This window comes from Mastigoproctus giganteus, chromosome 6 (genome assembly GCF_048544385.1).
Source record: "Mastigoproctus giganteus isolate SK-2022 chromosome 6, ASM4854438v1, whole genome shotgun sequence".
NCBI classification, from domain to species: domain Eukaryota; kingdom Metazoa; phylum Arthropoda; class Arachnida; order Uropygi; family Thelyphonidae; genus Mastigoproctus; species Mastigoproctus giganteus.
The window spans coordinates 77975666-77994551 of NC_143580.1; the positions used below are offsets into that span (position 1 = coordinate 77975666).

General features: G+C 39.3%; 1 protein-coding gene across 1 annotated transcript in view; it reads left to right on the plus strand.

The window, feature by feature from the left end:
- oys (lysophospholipid acyltransferase 6) overlaps nt 1-18886 on the plus strand; it is a 284099-nt gene that overhangs the window by 35142 nt on the left and 230071 nt on the right. Inside the window, exon 2 of the mRNA XM_090376225.1 lies at nt 14415-14560. Coding sequence (XP_090232351.1) covers nt 14415-14560 — 146 coding nt within the window. The remainder of the gene's footprint in view (nt 1-14414; nt 14561-18886) is intronic.

The window sequence follows — 18886 nt, forward strand, 5'->3', positions numbered from 1 at the left end:
TTATTTTTATTACCCATCATGTCTGGAAAATGGATTACAACTTCAAGCACTAATAATCTAAGGTGCTAAGGAAAAGTGTTTGTTTGAATGTAAAACTGTGAGTGTTGAGGCTATTGGAAGCTGGTGAGTGTAAAGTGGATGTGGGCCTCTTTGAACTTGTCTACATCCACAATTAGAACAAATAACAAAGATGCAAAGAAGATAAAAGCAACAACAATCTCAAAGCTGTCTGCAGCAAGGGTGACTCGTTCAAGGACCCATTTGCTTGAAAAATGGAAAGATGGCTTATTATTTGGGTTGAGGGCCAGACACAACAGAACATGCCCGTAAGTCAACTGATAATGGAAAAGGCAAGGAGCATCTTCAGATACCTTCAGGAAGAAGAAGAAGAAAATATGTCAGAAACATTCAAGGTTGGTTTGATAGATTCAAACACTAATCTATCTAACTAACCTCCACAGCATACATATCTCTGGTGAAGCTGCTAGTGTGGAGACACAGGCAGCGCAGGAATTTCTTTCGACTCTGAAAGCCATCATCGAGTGTGGCAGCAATTATCATCCCGAGATTTGCCTTTTTTTTAGAAAAGAATGTCATCTCATACTTTCATCTCCCAAGAAGAGAAATGCATATCTGGATTCAATGTTGGAAAAGACTGAATAACTCTTACTAGGGGGGAAATGTCTCAGGAGACTTTGAGTTAAATCTGTTGCTTGTGTATCATTCAGAAACACCACAAGCTATGAAAGAATTTTATTATTATTATTGTTATTATTATTAGCCATATGGTGCAAGGAAGCCTGAGGCTTATGCTGCACCAGCCAAAAAAAAAAAATTTCTGGAGAGAGAGAGAGAGAGAGAGAGAGAGAGAGAGAGAGACAAAAGTAGAAGGGAATCACCAAGAAAAAGAAGAACGATGATATCCAGCTCAGGACCTTTGGTAATATAAATTTTAGTAGTTTACACCAACCTTGCGTTGAAATAATAAAACAAAATTAATAGTTTAATAACTGGTATTACTAATTTACAATAAATTACTATTTATTGAAATTAGTAATACCATTTACAACAAGTATATAAAAAGAAAAAAGAATACCATAAAATACAATAAAATATACAGAATTAAAAGCACTAAAATCTGAAGCTTTCAAAGGCTGCCTTTTTTCTCAACAGTAAGCTTTATTTTTGCAGTGCAATCTTAAATACCTGCAGGTTCACGGCACATGCTACGTGATTCAATAACACATGCATTGTTCTCATGCATAACGGAACTGGAATTGGCTCGGGAACGCGTCAGGTGAAATCGTTCATCCCCTCCAACCCCTCGACGTGGGCACCTGTACGTGGTGAGGGGACCTCCCAGTGAAGCTGCTGGACTTCCAGACTAGCATCACTGGGATCCAACGCCCACAGCCCAGGTTCCAGGCTTACATCAATGGAATCCGGCGTGTTTGCTGTGCGCTGCGACCCGTGGAAATTCGGAAAGGGGGATCCTGGTGGTTGAGGGGCCCAGCTTCAATACACCACTTTGGCCCCTGCTTCGACAAGACGGGAGGTCCTGGAAGGCCCGGCTAGGATCAATCGGCTAGTAGGCTCGCCTGTGAGGGTCAACTGTGTCAATGCCATGCCCCTGCCCTCATGGTCCGAGGGACAGGATTCAGGCTGGCAGTGGTGCGGGTATGGTGTCTGGGTAGCCCTGGCGTTCCACTCCCGAGCGCATTTATTGCATGCTGGGTAGTGGGCGTCCCTTTGGGCTCCGTGGTGGGTGGGGAGCCTGGGCATTGAACCATATAAAAACTATGAATCCTGATAAACTAACTTCTTCAGGGGCCCCAACCCGGTCCCTATCTGAAACTATTGACAAAGATACAGATAGCATTATTGCTAAAAAGAGGCAGCGAACCGAATTACCATCAGGGCCTGTCCCAAGGTTCTTAATTATGCATTCTACCAATGAAACACCGATTGGTAAAATGTCGCCCTTTTTTATTCAAAAAGGGTTATAGATGGGTTAGCAGGTTCACCCAAATCAGTTAAGAGGATTCGTTCTGGAGACCTTTTTAATTGAAACTAAAAATGACAGGCAATCGGAACATCTACTCCGAACAACATCAATCGGAGGAATATCTATAACAGTGACACCACACAGAACACTCAATTCATCGAGAGGTATCATTTCGGAGTGGAACCTTCTCGACGTAACCGAGGAGGAAATGTGCTCCGAATTAAAACCACAGGGAGTTATTGCCGTCAAGAGAATTACTGCGCGAAGGGATGGAAAAATTGTTAAAACCAGGAGCGTTATCCTGACTTTTAACTCTCCTAAACCTCCTGATGAGATTAAAGCTGGATACCTTAATTGTTCAGTGCGTCCATACGTTCCGAACCCTTTACGGTGTTTTAAATGCCAGAAGTATGGACATTCTCAAATGGCCTGCCGTGGAGTCCTTGCATGTGCTCGATGCGGTGCAAAGGACCACGAAACAACAGCAAGTTCAGCCGCAAAACCCACCTGTATTAACTGTGAAGGTGAACACCCGGCCTACTCAAGAGCATGCCAGAGGTGGAAAGAAGAAAAAGAAATTCAACGGCTGAAGGCAGAGCTAAATATATCATACCAGGAGGCAAGGAAATCGGTGAAACCCCCGAATATCAACAAACCTACCTACGCCCAGAAGGTAGCAGGGAGATGTTCCGTCGGAACTCAGACGGACATGACCATTCCTCCAAAGGAGTCTTTCACTCCCATTGCGCGTTATCTCTTAAGTTCTCAAAAACCTGCACAGAAAAACCAATCAGCTGTCACTCCTATATCAGTACCTCCTAATGCTCCACAAGTAACAAAGGTAATTAAGAAAGAAAAGAATAAGAAAGGGGAAGTCCCACCTAGTACCCAAGAAAAGATGGATGTCGAGCAGAAGGAGGTACACGAAGATTCAGTCTTGGAACTCTTTGTGGAGGAAGAAATGGACACGGGACAGCGTCCATTCTTCCCCAAAAAAGAGAAACCCAAGACTGATAAAAGTAAGCCCTCAGCACCTCGGAAGCCGCCTGATGGACCCACCAAGCCAAAATAATGGCTAAATTCCTACAATGTAATTGTCGTGGATTCTGGAAAAATGCAGAAGACATCAAGGCACTCCTGCAAAAGCACAAACCATCTTGCTTTTGTATACAGGAGACTTACCTAAGGGCAAATGATGACCCCAGGATGCACAACGTTACTATCATTTGCAAGGATAGAACTGGGGATGGCCCCGCTCATGGAGGAGTTGCAATCCTTGTGGGCAACCATACCCCTTTTCAGCATCTGCAACTTTCTACCAGCATAGAGGCAGTAGCAATTCAAATAACAGTGGGGGTTTTTACTAACCGTTTGCTCTATATATTTGCCACCTGGTACTGACATCTGCCAGAAAGACATTGATGATCTCGTAATGCAGTTGCCTCCCCCTTTCTTACTTCTTGGGGACTTTAATGGACATAACACCCTGTGGGGTAGTGCTAGCATTAATAGAAGGGGACGAGTCATAGAGCGCATGCTCATTGACAATGACCTCTGCCTTCTTAATATGAGAACAAACACCTTTTTCCACATGCCTACCCGTACGTTTTCTGCCATTGATCTTTCTATCAGCTCGCCTTCTCTTCTCTCGTCACTTACCTGGGAGGTAGAAGGGAACCTGTATGGAAGTAATCACTTCCCCGTGATAACCACCTTAATTACTGGGAGACCTTGTCTTCCTGTCAGGTTACCGCGGTGGAAGTTTGATCAAGCTGACTGGAGTGCCTTTCAACACCTGGCAAAATTTGACAACTCTGCAGTCAGTCAGGAGCCTATCAATGATGCAGTTACGTACATAACAGAAAATATTGTCCATGCAGCTGCAACTACAATTCCAAAAACATCCACCCGGTTTCCTCCCTTTCCAAAGCCATGGTGGAATCCAGAATGCACAGCAGATAAAAAGGCTCAAAACAAGGCTTGGGGGATATTTCGAAGATATCCTACCACAGTCAACCTATTAGCCTTTAAACGTGCCCGAGCCAAAGCACGCTACATCCGCTGTCAGAGTCAAAGGGAATCGTGGATCCGTTTCACATCATCCATTACCCAGACGACCAGTACTAAGGTGGTCTGGGAAAAAATCCGAAAAATGAAGGGAAAATACACAGCACACCCCTCATCGGTCCTTGAATATAATGGATGTACTATTGCAGACTCTACTGCAATAGCCAATGCTCTTGGGGAAACTTTTTCTAACATCTCTGCAACATCATCTTACTCCCCAGAGTTTCTGGTCTTAAAGCACAACATTGAAAAACAGGCCCTTAAATTCACATCGAAGGGTTCCCACTCATACAGTGGGCCATTTAATATCAATGAGCTGAAAACAGCACTCGCTCGTACAAAGGCTACAGCTGCTGGACCAGACAACATCCATTATGAAATGATCAAATATCTTTCACCAGAATCCATGGACCATGTGCTCTTCCTGTACAACAGAATCTTCCTTGAAGAGCATTTTCCGGATACCTGGCGCAAGGCAACTATTCTTGCTTTTGCTAAGCCAGGAAAGGATCCTGTATGTCCAAAAAACTATCGTCCCATTGCTCTGACCAGCTGTCTGTGCAAAATATTGAAGAGAATAGTCAATGCTCGTCTCTTATGGTATTTAGAATCGAACGACCTTCTCTCCCGCTTTCAGTGCGGCTTCCGAAGAAACAGGTCCACACTGGACCACTTAATTAGACTGGAAACATCTATCCGAGATGCTTTCCTAAAAAGAGAACATTTGGTGTCCATCTTCTTTGACATGGAAAAAGCGTACGACACAACTTGGAGATTTGGTATTTTAAAAGACCTTGGTCTAAGAGGCCACCTTCCAATTTTTATTAAAAATTTTTTATCCTGCCATTATTTCCAAGTTCGTGTAGGATCCTCCCTTTTGCCAAGAGGAGGGGGTACCACAAGGATCTGTCTCAAGTGTCACGCTTTTTGCCATTAAAATAAATTCTATTTCTGAACAACTTCCTCCAACTATAAACAGTGCACTCTACGTCGATGACTTCAGCATATTCTCTCAATCATGCAATATGAGGGTTATTGAGAGGCAACTACAGCAAGCTATTGACCGTCTTAACTCCTGGGCCACGGCCAATGGTTTCAGGTTCTCACCGGAGAAGACTGTTTGCATACAGTTTTGTCGCAAACGTAACCTCCACCCTGAGCCTGAATTACGACTTGGACAAAGCACCATTCCAGTTGTATCAGAGGCGAAATTCCTGGGACTCATTTTTGACAAAAAGCTGACATTTGTCCAACACATTCGTCAGCTTCGCACAAAGTGCACGAGAGGGCTTAACATCCTCCGCTCTCTCTCTTCTACCTCTTGGGGCGCAGACCGATGCAATCTCCTACGTCTATACCGTGCACTTGTACGCTCAAAATTAGATTATGGGTCTCAGGTATATGCATCTGCCAGAAATAGCGCTGTTCGTTGGCTTGACCCCATCCATCATCAAGCCATTCGTATTGCTACTGGTGCATTCAGAACATCACCTGTCCAAAGTCTGTATGTCAAAGCAAATGAACCATCCTTGTCGCTTCGACGAATGCAGTTGTCTCTACAATATGCCTTCAAGCTGAAGTCCCTGCCAGACCATCCCACGTGGACATCCGTTTTCGAGCCACGATGGGAAAATCTCTACAACACACGACGGACCACCAATCGCCCATTCGGCATTCGTGTTCAAGAGCTACTCAATGAGCTTAACATCTCGGTAGACAAGGTCGCTCGATCACCAAAGGAGCCCCTTCCACCCTGGCATGCACAAACACCAGCATGTGACTTCTCACTCAAGATTGCGACAAAGTCTAATACTCCAATTTCTGTCTACCTTCAGCTCTATTCACAACACCGTGCAGAACATTCTGACTTCTTGCCATTTTACACAGATGGCTCGAAGTCAGAATCATATGTGGGATCTGCTGCTGTCTTTCCAAATAATACCATATCAGAGCAGATACCCCTTGACTGCAGCATTTACACTGCAGAGCTGCATGCCATAGAGTTAGCTCTAGATCACATAAGAAAACACCGTTACCAACGGTGTATTATATATGCCGATTCAATGAGTGCACTACAGGCTTTATCAGTGATGTCACACACTAATCATCCAACCCTGTCCCGAATCCAGCAGATAATATACAGCCTCTATGTAAGTGGATTCGATATCCGCTTCTGCTGGATCCCCGGTCACATCGGGATTAGAGGAAATGATTTGGCTGACACTGCAGCCAAATCGGCAGCCCTGATGGATAATCTTGACCTGTTAGTCCCCTATACAGACTACAGGCAAGTGATCCGTAGTAACCTACAATCTCAGTGACAAGATTCGTGGCATCGACTGATTACTACAAACAAACTATGTCGAATTAAGCCTGTGATCCATCCGTGGCGGTCCAGGTTACGCAGGGATCGCAAAGAGGAAGTTGTTCTTGCTCGGCTCCACATAGGACACTGTCATGTTACACACTCCTTTTTGCTGAGGGCTGATGACCCTCCTATGTGCGAGCAATGCGACACCATTTTATCCGTTAAACATATTTTATGTGACTGTACCAATTTTAGAAATGCTCGTTTTACCGCTTTTAACCATCTGGCTGAGCCGTATACACTCAGTCAGATTTTATCCGACAATGACCATGTGTCTGCTATTTTTAGTTTCCTGAAAACAGTAAATATTTAAATACTACTCATATAATATTACTCATATTTAAAAATTAAATATTACTCATATTTAAAAAAAAAAAAATCTTATTTTTTTTAAGATTTATTATTGTTACTTGTTTACTGATATTTGTCTTTTACAGTTTATAGTTGTTTTTATACCCTGACTTAGTGACCTAATTCATTAGGTCACTGAAAGTTTTACCTTTTTATGACAAGGTTTTGGCACATTATAGCCTTAGTTGCTGATGCGCCAATAAAACTCAACCAATCATCCCCTCCAAGAATCACTGTCTCAAAGAGGGGATGAATCCGCATACCCTATCTATTAATGTTGCTCCCAATGGAACTAATCTGCAAGCTCTCGAGCTACTTGTCGTCCCAAAACCTATGTGTCTGGTCGATGATAGTAGCTTCGTCCGGGGAGATCGTCGACTGGGCGCATAGGTTTTGGGACCGCAAGTGGCTCGAGAGCTTGCGGATTAGTTCCATTGGGAGCAACATTAATAGAGATAGGGGTATGCAGATTCATCTCCTCTTTGAGACAGTGATTCTTGGAGGGGATCAACGATTTCACCTGACGCACTCCTGAGCCGGTTCCGTTACGCATGAGAACAATGCATGTGTTATTGAATCATGTGGTATGTGCCATGAACCTGCAGGTATTTAAAATTGCACTGCAAAAATAAAGCTTACTGTTGAGAAAGAAGGCAGCCTTTGAAAGCTTCAGATTTTAGCGCTTTTAATTCTGTATATTTTATTGTATTTTATGGTATTCTTTTTATATACTTGTTGTAAGTAGTAATTTATTGTAAATTAGTAATACCAGTTATTAAACTATTAATTTTGTTTTATTATTTCAATGCAAGGTTGGTGTAAACTACTAAAATTTATATTATGAATATGCCCAACCCCAGAGGCCTATTTCAAGAAAAAAAAAAAAAAAAAAAGGATCCTGGATATCATCGTTCTTCTTTTTCTTGGTGATTCCCTTCTACTTCTCTCCCTCCACAAAATTTTTTTTTTTTTAATGGCTGGTGCAACATAAGCCTCAGGCTTCCTTGCACCATATGGCTAATAATAATAATAAAATCCTTTCATAGCTTGTGGTGTTTCTGAATGACACACAAGCAACAGCTTTAACTCAGTCTCCTGAAGCATTTCCCCCTAGTAAGAGATTTTCAAAATGACGTCTGCCAGTGATTTGGGAATCAAACAAGAAGTCCTGGGTGATGATTGATGTTTTCCAGCAGTAGTTTGTTTCATTTTTGCCCTATAGTAAAGTGCTATTGTGAAGAGCACAACTTTGAACCAAGGGCATTGTTGGTGCTCGATAATGCCTTAGGCCACCCCAAGAATATAGACACGTTTCAGACCTGCATTCCTGTGAAAGTGGTTTACCTTCCACCCAACACAACTAATGGATCAAGGAGTCATCGAATTTTAAGGTTACCTTCACCACACATTCAGACAGCTTGTAGAGGAAACATATATGAAGATAAACAGTTCATCAGGCAATTTTGGAAAAAATACGTCAGGAATGCCATAGACAATATCACAGCAGCCTGGCATGAAGTGACTCAAAACTGCATGAATGGAGTGGGGAAGAAGCTATGGCCAGAAGCATGCAACGACTGTTCAGTATATTCAAAAACATCATTGAACTAACTTGTGAAGCAGGAATGAAGGATGTCAATGTGGACGATGAGGAATTACTTCAGTCTCATGGTAAGAGACTAATGATGAACTTCATGTATTAGTATTAGTAATGGCCGTATGGTGCAAGAAAGCCTATGGCTTATGCTGCACCAGCCAAAAAAAAAAAAAAAAAAATCCGAACAAAACAATGATAAAAACAAAAATTAAATAAATAATAATAATTAATAAATAAATAAAAATAATAAAATGAAATAAAAAATAAATAAAAAGGAAATTAATCCTATCATCCTATGCGCTTCCCTTGGCAAAGCAGTGTATACAGAATGAAACTAAACACCCCAATAATTCTGATGCAGAGGAGGAAACGCCAGTGAGAAACCTCACCACAGAATTCCTCAGTGGTAGTGTTGCTACAATTTCCCAAATCATGGACCAGATCACTTAGAATGACCGACTGGGATCAAAGCAGCAAGACAAAGAGAGGTATTCTCGGTATGATTTCCTAATATTGAGAACTACTTCATGAGTGGAAATTTAAGAGAAGACAGTCAACTCTTGACTCCTACTTCAAGAAAAATTAATTTTTAGATGACTTATTCATGATATTTACTGTACATTATTCAATAAAGATATGTTACGATATTAGTCTGTGTTTAACATACCCATAAATTATTGTATATTATATTTCTCAGGTTGAAAAAAATGTAATAGGGAACATATCACTATTTATTTAATGTAAAAATGACCTTGTATAGCGCTGTTTCATTTAGTGCTCCATTTTCTAGGAACACATCCTGAGTGCTAACTGGGGTATGCCTGTATATAATTTTTGTAATAAAAATTTAACTTTTAGTATATTCATTTCAATTACTTTTTTTTTTGGTAGCATTAATGACTCAGGTAGAGGTTAGTGATTACTATTGCTGTTACTGGTTATTGGATAGTTTGTTCTGTGTTGTGTATCATTGTGTTTTTTGTTGAAATGAGATTAGTAATATTTAGATATCAAGATTGTGTTTTGTGATGTGTCCCCCCCCCCCCTCCCACACACACACTTTTAATGGGAACTTGTTTGTGGATGAAGATTAGGTTACTTTGAATTTGTTGGGTGATGTATTTCTTCAGTAGTATTCAGTTTGCTTAAGTTGGCATGGTCAACTTCAGCTAGGTTGAGGAACAGAAAGATTTTGTTAGCCAATACTTTGTAATTGAATAGAATGATAAAAAAAAATTAAATAAATAAGAAAATCAAGCAAAGAATTTTAAAATACAGTTTACTGCATTTCATGATGACTTATGTAATTTGTCTGCTCCAGCATATGTCATGCATTAATTTGAAAGAAAAGTCCAGGAATTGCTGTTGGAAGAAAATACTGGGGCACACAGTTCTGGGGATTAGGAATTGTTTATTAAAAGTATTTCCTTTTCTAAATGTTGGAAGGTATGTAAATATCACCATAAGGTGAAAAAAGGTATAAAATATGTAAGAAGACATGTAACACTCATGATATATGAGTAACTATGTGAGCATTGTGTAAAACATTATACAGTACATACTTACATGGCTGTTTGCAAAACACTCTGTAGCGGTCAAAAATGGATATCATATTGGGATTTGCATACAGGACTTATTGTGAACACCTGTGAATGTAAAAACAAACAAAACCAAGTTAAGTAATGTTTTCACAGCACATTACATTTTAGGCATGTTAATTTTTTTTTTCTTTTTCTGTAATTAAAAGAATTGAAAAGTAAATATAGTTAACTCCTTATAATTACTAAGATTAAATCTCCTTAAATTACTGTGCTTATAACTTTATAGAATATTTAATAAAACTCTAGTTTTATGTTCTCTAAATTTACCCTTCAGTTTAATTACAACTGTATAACATTTATTGCTCTCCTCCCATATCCTTTTTTTTTGTCGTCTCTTCTCTTTCTATATATACAGTAGAACCTGGATAAGAAATTCCTGCATAAGAAGTTTTCCTCTTTTGGTTTCTTAAGTCCCAATTTAAACTATATGTTATAATGTATTATTTTCCCAGGTTAAAAGGTTTTCCTGCGTATAACGTTCGTAATAAAGAATACACAGTGTATTATTATTTTGATGTTTTTCCACTTAATAAATTTTTAATTATATAAATTTTTTATTTTTAATATTAAACAATATGAACATTTTGGTAATTGAACAAGTTACTGCATAGCATCATTTTAGTTCGTAGTAAATCACCGAAGTAGGTGAAATGGCATTGTTTTTGATATACATGTATCTCATATTGTGAATGCCTTCACCCCTGGGTGGTGGTATCTGTCGAGAATAAGTAACATTAGTCTTCTCCATTGCAAAGAGTTGCTTATTGGAGGTAGTACAATATCAGAGCAACTCGTTGTGAAGGCATTTACAATATGCAATATCACAAAAACAATGCATTTCACCTACTTCGGTGATTTACTACAAACTAAAATGATGCTTGGCACTGACTTGTTTGATTAGTTAATTTTCTGTGGTCTGAGGCTTTCAGCGCTAAATCCTTTTTAGTATCAACATTTTGATATAATGGAAGTGACATATTGCAATTGTTTTCATCGATATCCATAACTAGTAGTGTCAACCACGGGAAGCACAGCAATGCACATGCCATTAAGTTTTGATGTTCAACTTTACGTTTCTGAATTACTTAGTGGATTTTGCTCTGTCTTATTGTAATTGTGACCTTTTAAGGTATGTTGGAACTCCAAAGGAGTTCCTCCTTCCAACTTGGTAATGAGTATTTAGTAAGGAGTTTAATGAGCAGAATGTTAAGCAATTAGTAATCCTGAGTTTAAAAATGTTTCTCATAGGCAGAGTGAAATATTTCTAAATTCTGAAATAGAAGTTAAAAATGATCTTTGACTTATGTATGTGTATCTTTTTCATTATTTGTGTAGTTAATATTTCATACCCTTAGGTCATTTTCCCTTCTAAGAAGTTTTACTGTGTAAGAAGTTCTAAACATTTGATCCCTTGAAAAACTTCTTATCAGGGTTCTACTGTATATTAGCAATGGCCACATGGTGCAAGGAAGCCTATGGCTTATGCTACACCAGCCAAAAAATAAAATAATAATAATAAAAAAATAAATAAATAATAATAAAAAAAATAATAATAAAAAAAATAAATAATAATAATAAAATAACAAAAAAAAAATAAAAAATAAGAATAAAATAATAATTAATAAATAAGAGAAAAGGAAATGGACAACCTAAGTGTTTCCCTCCTCCTATAGGTAATTATCCAGCTGACCTTTGAATTTCCCCAAACTGTCAGCCTCTACTGCCCATGTAGGCAACTTATTCCAGTAATTTATAACCTGCTGGATAAAATAAAACTTCCTGCAATTCAGTCTAAACATCTTCCCCACGTAACTTGAAATTATGGCCCCTTGTTCTGGAATCATTTATAACCGTGAAAATTTCGTCCTCATTCATTTTGCTTATGCCTCTCAGAGCCTTAAACACCTCAATTAAGTCTCCTCTAAGGTGCCTAGTTACCAAGCTCTGCAACCCACGTATTCAAAGTCTATCCTCATATGGATGCCCTTTTACTGATCTCACCAGGCGAGTTAACAGTCTCTGGACCCTTTCGAGAAGAACAATGTCTTTAGGTGTGGTCTGCATACCTGAACACAGTATTCGACGTGTGGTCTAACAATAAGCTTATATAATGGGATTATGACATCCTTATCTCTACTAGCAGTTGTTCTATACATCTTCGATAGGACATCATGGGCCTTCCTTGCAACCTGTCTACAATGCTCAGAGAACTGCAAGTCTGACCGTATCGAAAAGGAAGAAAGTCCCTTTCTTCCACTACCGCCTTTAGTTCAACTCCGCCAAGTGTATAAGTTATTTTAGGGTTACTGTCCCCAGATGCAGTACCTTACACTTTGCTGAATTAAAGCATAGCTGCCATTTTTCTGAGCATCCCTGAAGTCTATCTAGGTCATTCTGAAGAAGTTCTGCTTGGCAGCGATCATTAACTACGCTACCAATCTTTACATCATCTGCAAATTTAGACATCACGCCCTCTATCCGTTCATCAATGTCATTTATGAAAATCAAAAACAAAAGTGGTCCTAATACTGATCCTTGGGGAATCCTACTTCTTATATCAACCCAATCTGAGGAATAACCATTTATCACAACCCTCTGCCCTCCTGCCCTGAAGCCATTCAGCTATCAGAAGATATGAAGCCATATCTTCACAAGCAACATTGCATTCATGAGTGTTACATAACAGTACATGTGAAGCATGCATGGACTGTCCAAAATTAACAATACTGTATTAAAGCTTTATTTAGTCTATGAATTTCCTTTCTACATACAAATTGAGTGGAAAATGAAAAAGATAACAGAATATGAATAAATGAAAAAGAAGTAAAAATTGTTGGATTTCTCTTTGTAAAAGGCCCAAATATAAAATTTCATCCACTAGGATGTTAGAGTTGTTAATTGCAGATACATATATATGTGTGTGTGTGTGTGTCACAAAGATGTTCTGTAATATCATTCTTGCTTATTCTATGAATGTAGTTTGTTTGTTTGTTATTTGGTTTTTAGGAGCATTAGCAACTAAGGCCACATTGCTCTGGGGATATGCATATCGAGAGAGAGAGAGAGAGAGAGAGAGAGAGAGAGAGAGAGAGAGAATATTATAAAGCCAATTTAGAAGAACCCATAAAGTAGCTATAGAAAAGGCATGAAGCAGAAACAGAACATCTGTGAGAAAGAGAGTGGAGAGACTTTGTTAGAAATGGGTCATCAATTAATCTTACTGTCCTCTTTTGAATGGAATATAGAAGTCTGATAGAGGTTTTGGGGGAATTGCCCCAGATGTGGGAACAATATTCAATGAAAGAGCAGATTTAAGATTTGTACAGAGTGAGCATCTGTTTGGAAGGAAAGTAATGCCAAGAACAAAAGAGAAAACCTAGTTTTTTAGATGCAGAGGAAGCAATATTTGTCATGTGCTTATTCTGAGAGAGATTAGAAGTCAGGGTAATCCCTAATAGAAATATGTGATCTTGTTTAGAAATATGAGTGCCACTGAAGATAAGAATAGGAGCAGAAGAATCCTTTTTGTGAGATATAAGATGTAACTGAGTTTTAGAAAGGATTGAAATTGAGTTTATCTTTGCCCTACTGGATAAATACCTGGAGGTCAGCATTTTAGGAATTGATAGTGGATATTCGAAAAGTTGAAGCTGTTTGTGCAGGAAAAGGTTACTCAAACTGAAAGGTAGAATGCATTATGCTATCATCAGCAAAACTATGGATAGGTTTTCCAGTTAATGGAAGAAGATCATTGATATACAAGAGAAAAAGAGTGGGAGAAGCCCAAAATTCTATTAGCGAATTTCTAGTGGTTCTATAAGTAACAGCTGCAGTTTATTGACCTATGGATATGCATGGGCTTATACCACAAGTTTCTACATACAAGTTTAATTGCTCTTTGCATACGTAATCATGTTCCTCTGTAGTAGAATTGCATAAGCAAGCTCAAAATGAGTTTTTAAGTTGGAGGCATTTTTTTTTTTTTTTTTTTTCATGGAATAGTGCTGTTGTGATTCATGTTGTTATTAATATTTATTCTATTCAAAAAGGCTGGGTTTAAATTTAAAATTTTTATTATTTTTTTAAGCAATGCTTTGCTAGTTGGCATTTTTAATTATTATTATTATTAGCAGTATGGTGCAAGGAAGCCTGAGGCTTATGCTGCTCCAACCAAAAAAGAGAGAGAGAGAGAGAGAGAGTGTGACAGAGAGAGAGAGAGAGAGAGAGAGTGTGTGAGAGAGAGTTTTTTTCTTATGAAACTGCCAGAAGAAATTTCCTCAAACTATTAAGTATCATAAAGCAAGTAATTTATAAACAGAATTTTTATGCCATTGTTTTAATCATGATACCTATCTAGTTTATGTAGCAAAATTTAAATGAATGGATTGCCAAACAGTTGTTACCATGTGCTTTTTTATTTTGCAGGTGAACTTTTTAGTTTGCCAGTTTGCCGCATTAATTTTGTCCACAATATACCGAAAACTTCTTCATCCAAGATATGTATCCCCAGAAATTCGCCATGTGGTTGCCCTTGCAGCAGGCATTGGTCTTGGATATTTTTGTTTTGGATAGTAAGTAAATTAACAAAATGCCAACAAAAATTAACAATAAAAATTAATAATTTCCTTTAGGAAAGTCTATTAATGTTTTGACTATCTTGACATTCATTTATAAGTATAGAATTATCAGTGATGGCTTAAATTTTCATGGTATGTATTTGAAAAATTTTATGTAATTACTTTATCAGATTATCTTTGAATCTTTGAATCATGTTGACCTGTAGAACATCAGATGATTGATAGGAATCAAATATTTCTGGGTTTTAGCATTAGCAAAGGCGCATGATGCAAGAAAGCAAGCTTATATAGCAAAAGCCAAAAAAAAAAAAAAAAACCCTTATTTCACCCATCCACTCGGTCCAAATGTTTGTCAAGTTCTGCCTTGAATCTGTTTAATCTATCCACTTCTACAACAACAGATGGAAGTTTGTTCCAGCAATCAACCACCCACTGGCTAAAGGCAAACTTCCGCACATCTATCCTACAACAGTCTTTCCTCAATTTGAATTTATGCCCTCTCAGGCGATTATTCTGAGCAAGAGGAAGAATCCCATCTGCATTGATCATGCTAAAACCATTCAAGACTTTATACACCTCAATCAGATCACCTTGCAGGTGCCTAGTCTCTAGACACTTAATTTGCAAAACTTAAGCCTTTCTTCGTAAGAGCAACCCTTTGTTCCATTCACTAATTTTGTTGCCCTTCTCTGTACTCGTTCCAACAGCTATACATCCTTCTTGAAATTAGGCCTCCAGACCTGTATACAGTACTCAAGGTGTGGCCTGACCATTGCCTTATACAAGGGGATAATCACCTCCTTATCCCTGCTAGAAAAATTCCTGTATATCATTGACAAGACACCATGAGCTACTCATGCAGACCATCTGCACTGCAAAGAAAACTTCATATTTGCCTGCACAATAACCCCCAAGTCCTTTTCATTCTCTACCACTGTCAGTGTGGTACCACAGAGTTGATACGCTACTCTGGGATTACTGCTTCCCATATGTAGTACTTTCATTTGTCAATGTTAAACTTTATTTGCCACCTCTCCGCCCATCTGCTCAACTTTTCTAGATCCTGTTGCAGCAGTGTACTGTCATTAGTGTCATTAACAACCCTGCCAACCTTCGTATTGTCTGCAAACTTGGACATTAACCATGATATACCATCACAAATATCATTTATAAATACAGAAAACAACAATGGACCCAACACTGAACCCTGAGGGACTACACTAATAACATTAGTCCAGGAAGAGCAGTGTCCATTGATTACAACTCTCTTCTTCCACTCAACCATCCCTTTATCCCTAGCAGCAGTTTGCCTCCAATGCAACACTGCTCCAATTTGTGCATCAGTCTTCCATGTGCAACAGTATCAAAGGCCTTTTTAAGATCCAAATATATGATATCAAAGTTATTCTTTGCATCCAATTCCTTTTGTGACTACATCATAGTATCCAATCAAATTTGTCAGACAAGACTCCCCCTTAACAAACCCATGCTGGGTTGGAGCTATAACTGAAGTCTTGTCTAGATGATCCTGCAACACTTCTTTAACCAGTGTCTCCATTAATTTCCCTGGAACAGAAATTAAACTAACAGGTCTGTAATAATTACCTGTCTCCCTTTGATCCTCCTTTGTGGATTGGGGTTACATTTGCACATCTCCAGTCCATGGGTACCTCCCCTGTGTCCAGGGAAGTTCTCATAATTATGGCTAAGGGTTTGCTTACTTCCTTTGCCACCTCCTTTAATATAACTAGATAGATTCCATCCACCCCAGATCCCTTTCTTATGTTTATCTTCAACAATTTCTCCTCCACTTTACTCTCGGTTATTACAAGATCATCTAGCTTACTGTCAGAGTTGAATATACCTCAGGCATTCCCCTCCTTGAATAACTCCTCATGTTTGAACGTAGATGCAAAATATTGATTTAGTTTGTTATCTACCTGAGCAGGATCATAAACAGCTGAACCATTGATATCAAGTGGACCAATCTGATTCATCCCCTTCCTTCTAGAGTTTTACGTAAGTAAATAACTCTCTGCTGTTTTTCTTTGCATCCTTTGCCAAAGATTTTTCGCAATCTGCTTTCGCCTGCCTAACCTCCTTTGTAACAGAAGCCTATCTATCATAGGCTTCGGTGTCATATTTAATTTATATGTATCCCATGCATTTTTCTTCTTCTCTGTCACATGTCTAATTAGTTCATCTGACATCCATTTAGGCCTAAATCTTGAACAATATTTCTTTGTTGGTATGAAAAGCCTAGTAGCTTCCAAGATTAATTCTTTGAATGCTTCCCATTTTGAATTTGCTGTTGGTAACATCATCAGTTGGTCCCACTGTATAGAATTTAAATACTGTCTCAGACCACCGTAGTCACCTTTACAAAAGCAAAACTTCCCTTTACTCTTGATGGTAGTTACCTCTTTCAGTAAATCCCACTTCAGCACACTGTGATCACTGCCACCTAGTGGTTCCTTTATCTGCAGATTCTTGATGCATGAAGAATCACTATTGATAATCAGATCAAGAGTATTACTCCCTCTAGTTGCTTCCCAAACATGCTACTGTAGAAAACAATCATCCAATAAATCCACAAAAGCCTTGCTAGTGTGTGAGTGATTAACCCACAAATTCCAATCAATATCCGGGACATTAAAATCCCCCATTATAAGACACTCTAATTTACTGGCCCACTCTATTTCTCTGCACAATTACTCATTATACTCATTAGATTCATTAGGCCTATAACACACACCTCTCATTTTTCTCTTTCCCAGTGCTTATGTTGCACCAAACAGACAAACACCACCACCCACATCAATTGGATGCACTACCTTAGATTTTGTGTTTCTTAACTAACAGCATAACCCCTCCTCCCTTCCTGTCCTGTCTATCCTTTCTGTACACATTGTACTCCCCAAATTCCAGTTCTGCACTGCTAATGTCTATGTGACACCATGTCTCCGATATCCCAACAGTATCTACCTTTGTCTTGACTAGCATTTAAAGCTCATCGAATTTATTAACTATAGTCCTAGCGGTGTACATGCAAGTATACATGCACCTGTTTCTACTCTTAGTTACTCTAACACAGCCCATGTATTTATTGTTCCACTATGACTCCCAGCAGTCCTGGAAATCCCCATTGCCTTGCTTTCCAGGCTGCTGCTCAATTGCATTTCAACAGAAGTAGTGCAAGAATCACTTTTACCTCTGCCAGCGGCTACTGTTAATCTATTAGTCCATGTATTCCCCCAAGCTAGCAGTTTTCCCACCCACCTAACTCTGCCTCAGGCGCCTCCGTAGCCAGGTGGGAAGGAGTAGCAGTGCGTAGCACACGCTTCTTGATTAGACTGGGGTTCGAGCCCGTGACCACCAAATACGGAGGATGTGGAAAGGTCAGGGAATGACCACCGCATATCCCTGAGCAATATGGCCTTAGTCGCTAATGCTCCTAAAAAACCAAATAACGACAATAACTCTGACTCGATAGCATCAGCAAATATTCTTGCACCCTTTCTATTTAAGTTTATGCTATCCCTGTAGAAGCAGTCTCTCCTGTTAACAAGCAGAGACCAGGCTGAGAAAAATTCTACCCCTTGAGCCTTGCACAATCGCTCCAGCGCTGAATTGATCGACAAGGCTCTCATCATATACTCCCTCCTATTGTGTTCGGGCAGAATTGCAGACACTTTCAAATTCAGCCCTAACTCACGGCTTTTTTTCAGGATTGTTTTGTACTTGTTAAGTAATTCTGCCAGTCTCCCACTCTTAATATCGTTAGTGCCAACGTGTACAACAAAATCACCCTTTGTAGGATGATATCTTCCCTACAATGTCATCAACCTTTGCCCCTGGTAGACATACCCTGGTCCTGTTCCATCTATCCTTTCTGCACAATATATTCCCTGTTTCCCTGACAATAGTTACCTGCAACAACTAGTTCCTTTGGGACCAGTGCATTCTGCCTTGTGGGTTGCCACTATGTTGCATGATGTTCAAGCACAAGCTCTGGCATTGATATGGGCAGCTGAGAACTTGATGGGCCCCTCAATTTAAATCCTTCGAGGGCATCCACCCTGTCCTTCAAGCTCTCATATAAGCCCATAACAATGCTGAGTTGGCGCCTAATTTCTTCGCACTCCTTACATCGCACACGCACACAAAGACATTCCCCTTGGCAATATCATCTCCCATTCCTGATTGCTCCACAAACATCAAACAAGCAGTGCATTTCAGTAGTGTGATTCAGAGGATAACTGCCCCCCCCCCCCCAGTTCTCCCCTGAGCCACAGCACTTCCACTAGTTTGAGCCTTTTG